Genomic DNA, 11,866 nt, shown 5'->3' on the forward strand with positions numbered 1-11,866 from the left:
ATAATTTTCCATTATCACCGTAAACGAAACAAAAACATAGAGAAAGATGAGGAAGAAAAGAGGGAAAAAAGAAGGACAAGAAGAATGAGAAAAATAAAAAGGAACAAAGAGAAGAAAAAAGTGGAGAAATATGTAATAGAAAAAGTACTATAAAAAAATTATATTGTGTTACTAAAATAGAATAGTATTTAGTACTTACAATATTTTATAACCAATTACATATTAGTTGTTCAAGGAGAGTTAAGACTCTAGACAAATCAATTCATATAAAATTATTTAATCTATATACTCTAACATGATATATCAAATGTTATAATATATATATATATATATATGTTTTAAAATTTTCGAAACACATCATAAATAGAAATATATATATATATATATATATATATATATATATATATATATATATATATATATATATATATATATATATATATTTCTGAGAGTATTTTATAAATCTGAATAATTGTTTTTAAAGAAGCTAGAAAATAAATAAGATTAGAGGGAAAACATCTTACAACAAAATAAAAAGAAAATAAAGAAAAAACAAAGCCACTACATATGCTTATACATAAGGTTATAATTGCAATTAATACATAATATATATTGTGTATCCTAGCCATTTAGTTGCTGTGGTTATTTGCCTAATTAATTTTTTTTCATGGTTATATTTGCCAATTTCTCTACTAAAAAACCACTATCGGGTAGTTATTTTTAATTTATAAAATCGACGGTGGGTATTTATAATATAATTGAATATGGTTGTCTTGTCTGTATATTTTATGGATCGAAGGTGCAGTATGTCAATGAAGAAGCTGTAGGCGTCGTTAATTTGTTTTAACTATCTGAGAGCTTCTCTTGGATATATCAGTAACTTGCGACAAATTTAATGCATGTTTGTTCCATTCTTTTGCAAATGATCACGCGGATAGCTTATGATATTGCAATTTACGATATAGGAGTTTTACGATAATCATAGATTTCATTTGTGGTTTTTAGCAGTTTATTTGTTCTTTTTGCTACTTTTTTTTTACAAAAGGTTTGCTATTAAATACTGCTAGAAAAGTAACAAGAGCATGGCTCAGCCATAGAGTTCAGAATAAGAAGTCTGCTACTTATTTTTCAAGTAATCTTTTGTTATAAATAAACATTAGTATAAAAAAATTTAACATTTTACAAAAAATGATACAATGATACAATGTCTTTCTATCCAAGATATCAAATATTCAGGGTTCAATAATAATCATGATGTTTAGATTCTGAGTTTGAAAAGAACATTAAGACTTTGTATTGCTAAACAAAGCTCAATAAATAAATGAAGATGCCACTCGTGATGCTAACGATCTTCTCCATTTAGCTTTACAAAAAGATGTGTCTCTTTCTAACAACTTTGTTCTTCAATGGGTTTATGCGTTAGCCTACAATTGTGAAGGAATCTACAATGGTCCATATATGCACAATTTAATATATACTATTACATATTGATTTCATAGATACTTTGAGGATAAAACAGAATTTTTTTTTTTTAGTTTGGACATGGGTACATCTAATTTTTGGCTTTGAAGATGCCGTCAAAAAATGCCAGTATCAAACGAGGGTTTATCGACTTGGCAAAGCCGATAAAAAGGCCGATATACCAATTTTAAAACTTCACGCTTTATTTTCTTCAATATTTTCCTAAGAATGTTATCGACATCTTATGATAGTTCTAAAGACATCTTGATTTTTGTGCAGATAGGGCAAACACAAAAAATAAACATGAGTGAATTTGTTAGTTTTTTTTCGGTGTAAAGTCTTGTAAATACCTAATCCTACGATGTCTTATGCTTTTTTTTTTGGACATCCGATGTTTTATGCTTTGTTTAGTCGTTGAATGGAAAAATCACATGTCAATGGAAAATCACATGTTCAGCTGTAGTTAAATCACAGAATTTCCAAGTTCTTGATTTATAAACTAAATGTTCAAATAAACCTTTTACGCATAACTATAGTATTTAAATAACAAAAGCAAACGGCCTTGCTATTTTCTTAGATAAGTGTCAACAAAATATCCAGACCCAAAGAATCAAAAGGAAACTGATATAAATACATAGCCCCAAACTGCTATACCTAAAATTTTGGTATTAAACTCGATCTGACATAAGAATCAAATGATTATCCAAAATATAAAAATATATTCAAAAAAATAAAAATAAATATATATTAAAAAACTATTAGTTATATTAATATTTGTAATAATTTAAGTATCATATATTATAATTATAAACTGGAATATATTAATTAATATCTTGTTATTTTTGTAGTTTGGATATTTTGAATAATTTAGATACAATAACTGAACTGTATCCATAGTTATTTGCAAATAAAAAAAATAAACTAACGAATATTTGAATAAAAACCGAACCATACAAATCCTGACCACAAAAATTAAAAAATACTCGAGTAAAACCTATCAAAATACTCGTCGTATATAGTTTAATTGTTTATTTTTATTTGCAAATAATTATGGATACTCGAGTAAAACGTATCAAAATATCCGTTGGATTAGTCGGTTGGGCATGACTCCCCAAGTTATTTAGAAAGAAAAAAACCTATCAACATATCCAGAATTTAAAAGATCTAATCTGAACCGAAACCAGAAGCAGCGCACCTAAATCTTGAATTTAAAGAGTTAGGTTTCGAATTCGACCCACATGGTTAGGCCATAACTTTGTCGGCCACGAAGCCTAACAAAACTAACTTGGTGAAGGAATCCGAAATTTAACGTGCCAGATCCCATAATATTTAACAGCCCATTAAGATAAACCAAAGCCCACACCTAAATAGTCAAGTAACCCGAAACATACCGGGTCAGAATCTTCACTGTACGAATCGAAAAGAAGGACACGGCGTGGATCGCGATGATGGTCTCTCGTATGAACAATTGAACATTCATCCTTCTTACCCGACAACTTTAATCAAAAAGATCCGACCACAGCTTTTAAAAAGAAATAATTAAAATCCTCAAATTGCTCGAACAAAATGTTGTTCCTGTACTATCGTTTGTAGCTTTCCCAGATCCTTTTCTCCATTTCTCCCCCATAAGCTGAATACACAATGAAAACAGAGACGTAGCAAATCGTGAGATCTTGATCTGAGAAGACTTAGAGGTTCTGTTTCTTCTCTGTGATTGCGTTAAGATGTTATATAAGCTCTGACAAATGATGGGTCTCGATCAAGTTTCCGTCTTTATTAGTTTTTTTTTGGGTTCTCTCTGATATTGATTTTATTTACAAAAAATGTTTTTTCTTTTATGCACAGATTTGGTATTATTGGTATGGTTTTGTTCGTTGCAATATCCACTAGCTTAGATGAAGACTATATTAAATGAAACCAAAACTTGTTAGAGAACTTCTTTTCCTGAAGATGTTACCTTGTTTGCTTTTTATATAAGATGATCACATTTATTTCGAATAACTGAACTGAGAATTGGGGAAATGATTCTGAATAAATACTTTTTGTTGCAGGTCCTTGTCTCTGAGTAGCTCAAAGAGCTGATTCAAAATCGTTGGATGGTCTTGAGAAACACCCACATTCCAAGATTTTAGAAAAAGTGATGTGCGTTTTTATATTTCACATATGTTACGCCATCTTGGATGGCTATTTGGATTGAGCAGAAGAAGAAGTAGGCGAGCAAAGACACTTGACGCTAAACCTTACATAGATAATAGGGTTAAGCCAGTACTAATGGTTGACACGGTTCAAGAAGTTGCCATTTATATCCACAGGTTTCATAACCTTGATCTTTTCCAACAAGGGTATGTGACATTTCTTTGCCTTAACTCAACATTTTTTCTAGAAAAAGAGTTCTAATTCATTTATTTTTATTAGATGGTATCAAATAAAAATCACCATGAGATGGGAAGATGGTGATAACACTACTCGTGGTATTCCTTCACGAGTCGTTCAGTATGAAGGTACTTTATATAGCTTTCTTGTGATCTTGTCTCTTTTTGAGTATAGTTTAGACAGAGAGGATTGGTTTTGTTACAGCTCTGGAATCAGGCTCTAATGGAGTGTGGAGGATAGATGATAAAGATAATAGTTTCTTCACACAGCCTTTCCAAATCAAATACGCAAGGCAGGACGTTCGTCTGTGTATGATGATTTCATTCACTTTGCCACTACAAAGATACGACGTAACAATCTCTACCTACTCATTACGCACCCTAACAACTTCGAAAGTTATGTTTTGTTATATGAAGTTGTGAGATGAATCTTTGGAACGCAGGGGTCGGCTACATCTGCTGCTATATTGAAATTTGAGCTCATGTATGCCCCAGCTATGGATAATGCATCAACGAAGCAATTAGAAGCTTTGCCTGCTGCGATTCATGAGTTTCGTATTCCACCTAAGGCTCTTACAGGCTTGCATTCATACTGTCCTGTGCATTTTGATACACTCCATGCGGTGCTTGTTGATGTGAGTGTCCACATCAGTGTGTTGAAATCTGCTGCTTATAGACGACCTCCAAGTCTATCAAGGTTTGTCAAAAAAGATTTTTTTTTTTGCATTTTACATAACTTAATATCGGGAAAATGTTCAGTTCCAACCTCAAACAATTTCCTTCGTGTTTTTTCCTACCTCAACTTTGTTATCGTGATGATTTCATCTTAAACTAACATTTTATTTCAAATAATTTATCTAAATATCAAATTCAAACCTAAATCAACTTTGACCAAAATGATGTTTTGGTCAACCATCCTTAAATTTACCCGAAAAATATACTAAAAACCCCAAATGTATTGAAAATTTTAAAACTATTTTAAAACCTGAAAAACCTAATATACTTTAAATCCAAAAGTGTTCCGAAATTTTATCCCAAAACCTAAAAATGTTTGTGTTCTACATAACTTTATATTTCTAGTTATTTGATATCTCAATCTCAACGTGTGTTGATGCAGAGTGGTAAGTAACAGTAAAAGTGTCAGTGGCAGCAGTGCTCAATCTTTCAAGAAAGTATGTCCTTATGATTCATTATTGATTCAGTCTTTTGTTTTGTCTAGATTTTGAAAACTTCTTATTGATTTGGTTGCAAACACTTTTGTTAACTGAATAGGCACTTGGTCTGCTTGCTTCTGCTGACAAGAAAATGGTGTTATTCGTTAAAGCATTACTTGGAGCACGCGACATTCTACTCGAGGAAATGACAAGACTTAGCGAGGCAATTGGAAAATCAATTGATTTGTCTGAATTTGTATCAGATATGAACAATGTTCCCTTATCTCAGTTACCAGTTGCTGGTTCAGGACAAGGCAAGGAACAAAACAGTCCTCTTGAGGTCCTTGCTTTTATTTTTGATGCCAACTAGTTTTTTTATCTGACTATATTTTTCTTCTTATTTTAAAATTTTCCATTCTTTGGTACAGAAGCTGCATATTACATTTGATGTAGCAAATGATGACTGGCTTCATGAACTCTCCAAGGATCATCTAACTCGTTTATTCCACTTACTTGGCACCCAGCTGCATTATCTTTGGAACACGTTTCTTGGATTTCACCGGTAATTTCTTTTGAACTTTCATTGATCTAAGATTGTTCTCTAAAAGCTAAGATCAACATTCTTGGCTTTTATAGGGATAATAACACAAAAATACTTGAATATCTTCGTGATATCTGGAGAAAGGATCGTAGAGCTGAATGGTCGATATGGATGGTGTACTCTAAGGTTGAAATGCCACATCATTTTATAAACAGTGGAATGAGTGATATCATAAACCACAGTGCACACAAACGAGCCTCAAGTGTCTTGAAGTTGACTGATGTGAGTTTTAGTGTTCTGTCTCTATTTTATCAATTTTTTGTTGGCTCATACAAGTTTTGCTCTGATGCAGCCTGCACAACTTGCAGCTAACCGTGCTGAACTTCACCGTCGAAGCATCGCGCAAATGAGGGTTTGTTCTGTGCTCTCTGTCCCATCTTGGCATCACAAGCTGTTGATTTTGATGTGTCAATGCATTTTTTCTTGTGTGGTGCAGATTAACAACCGGTCAATACAAGACATGCATATACTTGGGGATCCTATGAGAGTTCCTATTATTATAATCGAACGAGTCTTGAATGCACCAAGACGCACTTTAAGTGATAATTCTTACTTGAGACACGTGGATATGCTCGATTCCGGCTTGCTCAACGCAGTCAATGATGAAGGGGAGAAAACAAAAGCTACTAGCTCCCAGAAAAGTGCTCGTGAGCTAAAGATAGTTGTTTTCGTTCATGGTTTCCAGGCAAGTGTCTTATCTAGTAGCATCTGTTTATCACTCAATTGATAGAGTTTTTGTTCATATTTGCTATAATAGGGGCATCACTTGGACTTGAGGCTTGTCCGGAACCAGTGGCTTATGATAGATCCGAAGATAGAGTTTCTCATGTCCGAGGCAAATGAGGAGAAAACACATGGCGATTTCAGAGAAATGGGACAAAGGCTGGCGCAAGAGGTTGTTTCTTTCCTCAAGAGGAAGAAGGATAGGTATGCAAGACAAGGGCATTTGAAAAGCATCAAGTTGAGTTTTGTTGGGCATTCTATTGGTAACGTCATCATCAGAACAGCAATCTCTGGTAAATGTTCTTTAGAAATCTCCTTGATGTTGAGTGATTCATCTTTTTAGTTTTGTTTCATCTTTTTTTTTTGATGTTTCAGATGGTTTGATGGAACCATTCAGGAAGTATCTACATACGTACCTATCGCTTTCGGGTCCACACTTGGGTTATCTGTACAGTACAAACTCTTTGTTTAACTCAGGACTTTGGCTCTTAAAGAAGTTGAAGAGTACACAGGTTATTCATCAGCTTACACTCACTGATGATCCTGATCTACGGCAGACTTTCTTTTACAAACTCTGCAAGGTAGAGACAAACATCTCAACTTTTCTTCACAGGTTCAGTTTTTGTTGTTCTGTTCTAATATTTGGTTTTGAATCCTTTTCAGCAAAAGACGTTGGAACATTTCAAAAATATAATTCTCCTGTCCTCACCCCAGGTACTCCTTACTCTTTCCCATGGTTCTAAGAATCGGTGTAGGCAACAATTTGGTCTTAGGCGAAATGATTTTTTTTTAAATTTGAGTTTTTTGAAGAATCTGATTTATAGGACTCAAATTGGTTAAAGATGTCTAAATAATTCATATAGCTAAATCTATTAAATTTAGCTATAATCTTGGTACTAATTCACAAATTTATCTAATTTCTTTTGCTTTATAATTCATCAAAATAACCTTATAATTAAATCCAAAAACTAAAATAGTTTATATAAATGTAAAATATAAATATAATAAATCAATAATTCGTTAACGCCTACCTATTTTCTGAACATTGCTCTTCCCTCTCTCTTTAAGGTTGATTGTGTGAAGAAGTTTGAGACTTGTGAAGATAATGAAACATCTTTTGTTATGTGACTGTTATACAATGCAGGATGGTTATGTTCCATATCACTCAGCAAGAATTGAATCGTGCCAACCAGCTTCATTCGACAGTACAAAAAGGGGAATCGCATTCCTGGAAATGCTGAATAATTGTATGGACCAGTTACGTGGACCAGCCCCTGAAGCGCCGCATCAGCAAAGGGTTTTCATGCGCTGCGATGTTAACTTCGACATGACTGTGTATGGACGTAACCTGAACTCGTTCATCGGACGTGCTGCCCATATAGAGTTCTTGGAGTCTGATATCTTTGCAAGATTCATAATGTGGTCATTTCAAGATCTGTTCCGCTGATTTTTCCAGAACAGGATGTTGAATTTTGTACAAATTTTGGTGGGACTATAAACTGTTGTATATTAGCTCAGTGCCGGTGCAGAATTTTACAAGGCCGCAAAGAGAAAAATCGACCGTATTAATTTATTACAAATGTGATAATTTATAAAAACAATTTTGCACACTCATGACTTGAACTCACCATCTCTTAACCTCTGAGAAATTTACTAAGGGACTCAACACAAGAAAAGCTAAATGTTGGGTTTAAATGGTTTGATGGGATGAGATATTGAGTTTCATCCGTAAACATCATAAAATCTTGGTAAGCTGAGTTTTGTTGGGCATTCTATTGGCAACGTCATCATCAGAACAGCAATCGCTGTAAATATTCTTAGAAAATCTTGTTGATTTTGAGTGATTCATCTTTTGGTTTTGTTTCACCTTCGTTTTTTTTTGCTGTTTCAGATGGTTTGATGGAACCATTCAGGAAGTATCTACACACATATCTATCGTTTCGGGTTCTCACTTGGGTTACCTGTACAGTACAAACTCTTTGTTTAACTCGGGACTTTAGCTCTTAAAGAAGTTAAAGAGTACACAGGTTATTCATCAGCTTACACTCACTGATGATCCTGATCTCCGACAGACTTTCTTTTACAAACTCTGCAAGGTAGACACAAAGATCTTAACTTTTCTTCACAGGCTCAGTTTTTGTTGTTCTGTTCTAATATTTGGTTTTAAATTCTTTTTAGCAAGAGATGTTGAAAAATTTCAGAAATATAATTCTCCTGTCGTCACCCCAGGTACTCCTTACTCTTCCCAATGGCTCTAAAAATCGGTTTAGGCCGCAATTGGGTCTAAGCCAAAACGATTTTTTTTTAAAAAAAATCTGATTTATATGACTCAAATCGGTTTAAAATTTTCTAAATCTGTTTAAATTGGTTAAATCGATTTATACTAGTCTAAATCTATTAAATTAAGCAATAATCTTGGTACAAATTCACAAATTATCTAATTTATTTTGTTTTGTATATCTAATTTTGATAATTCATCAAAATAAATCTAGACCTCGAATAATTTGTATAGTTGCTAGTTCTCTAGGTTAGTTACCGCCTACCGATTCTTAAACGTTGTTCTGTAGAGTTCAATCGTATCTCTAACAAGACTTTGTTAAGTGATTTGAAGCTATGGTATCGTTCGCTCCTAATTCCAGGTCCCTTGATCTTTTGTATTGATTCAATCCTTGTTCATAACTCAAGAATTTTTCACACAGTTCAAGGCCGCACCGCTACATCTATGGTGGATCCATGATCCACAACATCCACTATGAAGTATCAGAAAACACTTTCGATGTGGTTTACCCTACGTTGTACGGAAGCTTCATCAGACGTCTACTTCCCGCTTCAGAACCGGAATCGGAACCTTGTGGAATCTTACGCAATCTCGCTTCCAAAACGCTTTTAAAATATTCTCTTTAAAAACACGTTGGAAGCTTACGATTATGTTTTGGAATCACGCTTCCATTATTTTTTTTTAAGAAAAACACAATGTCTTATATCAATTAAAATATAAAATTATATATTTTTATTTATATAAAATCCAAAATTTAATAGTATTGAATAGAGAGAATAGAAATATACAAATATTAAAATTAACACTATAAATTATCTTTATGCATTGAGGTTTTTATTAAAGATAAATTCTATATTCAAATATATTATGCCAATTACTTATAAAGTATTAAAAATAATTAATATAATAATTTATTCTAAATTTAATATATGTGTATTTTCACAGTTTTAATATGAAATAATTTCAAATTATTATAAATGAATAAATGCTTTATTTTAAATTTAAATCACATAATTTTTAGTTCTAGATTTTCTTAAAAAATCTTATACATGTATGTATATATATAGATACGCTTCCAACACGTACCCGCTTTTTAAATTTTTAAAACATCTCACTTCTTGTCTTCCATATGATTACGTTTCCAAGTACCCACTTAAATGTAACATAGGGTTTACCAAATCATTACTCTCTCAGGTATACAATCCCTAGAGAGTATACAAGAGAGTACATGGCTAAGAACTAAGCCTAGAACAACATATCTATGTTTAGCTTACTTTTTCTCTCCACGAGACGCCATGGAAGCACTTCCTGGATGCTTGAGGCTCCTGCCTACCAGAGACTTGGCTTTTGCTTCGCTTAGAGATCCATGTCGTGATCTCTCCTTCTTTGTATCATCACTTGACCTAATGAGCTTCAACGATTAGGCCCATTATGTTGTTTGCACATAACTTGTACAAGTCGTCCAATATTGAACATGTCTGACGAGCTTGACCAAACCTCACAAAACTCCACCTGTTTGGTCTAAGTCCATAACCCTTCCTTTATGCCGACACCTCTTGATGCTTGAGCAAACCTGCTCATCTTCTGCATCTCCATGTCTTCTCTTATCTCTTCTTACTTCTCTCAGCTCCATCTTGAGCAAAAGCTTGAAGTCCCTTCATGATCTTCTTGAAACCTGCATAAGTTTACACTTATACACCACAACCGCTTAAGTAGATTAAACACTTAAATCCATTTAGCCCCATCAATGAAATTAGACATCACGCTTGATGAAGGGTATGGGACAATCCCATTGCCATTCTGAATTTTCGTCACCTTCATATATTGTCTTGAATTGCGAACCCAGCTGTTACACTCCAAATGTTAAGTTCAACTCCTCATTGATGTCGTGTTACTTCATATATTGTTTCTCCTCGTGAACTTATCAACAACACAACCTTGCTGTCAAAATCACGAACCTGTTCAAATCCTTGAACAGAAACCTGAACATCTTCTCCAAGTTGATTTCCTCCTTGGGTTTTCGGTTCCACTAATGTGCACTGAGCCTTGAACCAAATTACCTGAATTTTGTGCAGCTAGCTCAAAATCATACATGCTCCACACAAGAACAATCCTTGATTCAATTATTTCTCTTGCTTAAACATGGCAGCCTTGACCATCTTCTTGTTCTGCTGTTACTCCAAATAGGACCCGCCATCCAACCATCACTGTTGGACATACTTTCGACACAACTTTGGTTCACCCTTCATATTTTTAACAGAAATTGCTACCACATAATTATCCTTGAATCAACCGCAAACCCTTGAAGTCACTCATGCTCCATATTCTGAAACATTTTTTTGACTTACCCTTGATGTTCTTGAAACACATTACACTTGAGCATCACTTTGTACCGTTACTATCACAAGTAGGTCACGCCGCCTAAACCCACATGATTTGGAAGCCTTTCGACACAAATATCTTTGCTCCACCATCTGATCAACCTGTTCTGCAACAACAAAACCTCACTAACAGATTTAGACCCCACTATTAGTTAAATGAACTGAGCCTCATACCATCTAATTCATAATACGCCTTAGCTCTCCTCACGATCTGCATGTGATATCTTATCTAGAATCCTTGATATCCCTCCTTTACTCAGCTGTGAATTCATTATCTCAATACCCTTCTTGTGTTGAGATGTCTCCAAAATTGAAACGTGTGCACCATCAACGACTTGAACACGCATGTTAGTCATGGAACTCGCCATTAGCCTGATGAGTACTTGGCCATCGATGAATATCTGGCCATTAGCTAATGGACTTCCATGAGGAAACTTCCTCAGTACTCCATGTGATGTGACCATATTTCCAAAACTCCACCGGTTCCTTTTCTCTAAATGCAATCAGTTTTTCCTTGCATTTAGACCTTTATGAAATTTCTTTCAGTTCCATGACTTGAGCTTAAGATGAGCCTGCTTGTAAAGAACAAGTCTTACCCTTCCTAAGATGGACAAATTGTAAGACAATTCTCTGCAATCCCTGTAATGTCTTCTAACAGTTTCTTACTTTGCTTCATCTCACAATTCTTCATCTTCACAGCTCAATACCTCAGTTTAACTAAGTACTTCACCACATGTTACCCTGCATCATACTCGGCTCAGATTTCGTGGTTCTCTGTATCAAACCTCACTAGTGTATTCCTGATACGTATGCCGGTTTCACTTGTCTTGCCTATAAGTTACCTTATGTAAGACTCCTCTTACAAATCTCATTATGATGTGCCTTGTATTTGTTTA

The 11,866-nt window shown here is 34.1% G+C and overlaps 1 protein-coding gene across 3 annotated transcripts; it reads left to right on the plus strand.

The window, feature by feature from the left end:
• Positions 1–2,902: 2,902 nt before the first annotated feature.
• On the plus strand, positions 2,903–8,647 carry LOC103838618 (protein FAM135B). Of its 3 annotated transcripts, none has more exons than XM_033278971.1 (15): positions 2,903–3,155; positions 3,513–3,803; positions 3,877–3,962; positions 4,039–4,184; positions 4,277–4,530; positions 4,951–5,005; positions 5,106–5,327; positions 5,416–5,549; positions 5,624–5,810; positions 5,881–5,940; positions 6,025–6,273; positions 6,346–6,604; positions 6,687–6,892; positions 6,975–6,999; positions 8,515–8,647. In XM_033278971.1, the coding sequence occupies exons 2-15, from the start codon at positions 3,625–3,627 to the stop codon at positions 8,628–8,630; spliced, it is 2,178 nt and encodes a 725-aa protein (XP_033134862.1). In that variant the 5' UTR covers positions 2,903–3,155; positions 3,513–3,624; the 3' UTR covers positions 8,631–8,647. The 3 variants fall into 3 exon arrangements, with proteins under 3 accessions (XP_033134862.1, XP_009113319.1, XP_033134861.1); XM_009115071.3 differs by lacking the exon at positions 8,515–8,647 and adding an exon at positions 7,456–7,758 and having other exon boundaries at positions 2,904–3,155; positions 6,975–7,025; XM_033278970.1 differs by lacking the exons at positions 2,903–3,155; positions 8,515–8,647 and adding an exon at positions 7,456–7,923 and having other exon boundaries at positions 3,625–3,803; positions 6,975–7,025.
• The last annotated feature ends 3,219 nt before the right edge of the window (positions 8,648–11,866 follow it).

Source organism: Brassica rapa, chromosome A09 (assembly GCF_000309985.2).
Source record: "Brassica rapa cultivar Chiifu-401-42 chromosome A09, CAAS_Brap_v3.01, whole genome shotgun sequence".
In the NCBI taxonomy this organism is placed as follows: domain Eukaryota; kingdom Viridiplantae; phylum Streptophyta; class Magnoliopsida; order Brassicales; family Brassicaceae; genus Brassica; species Brassica rapa.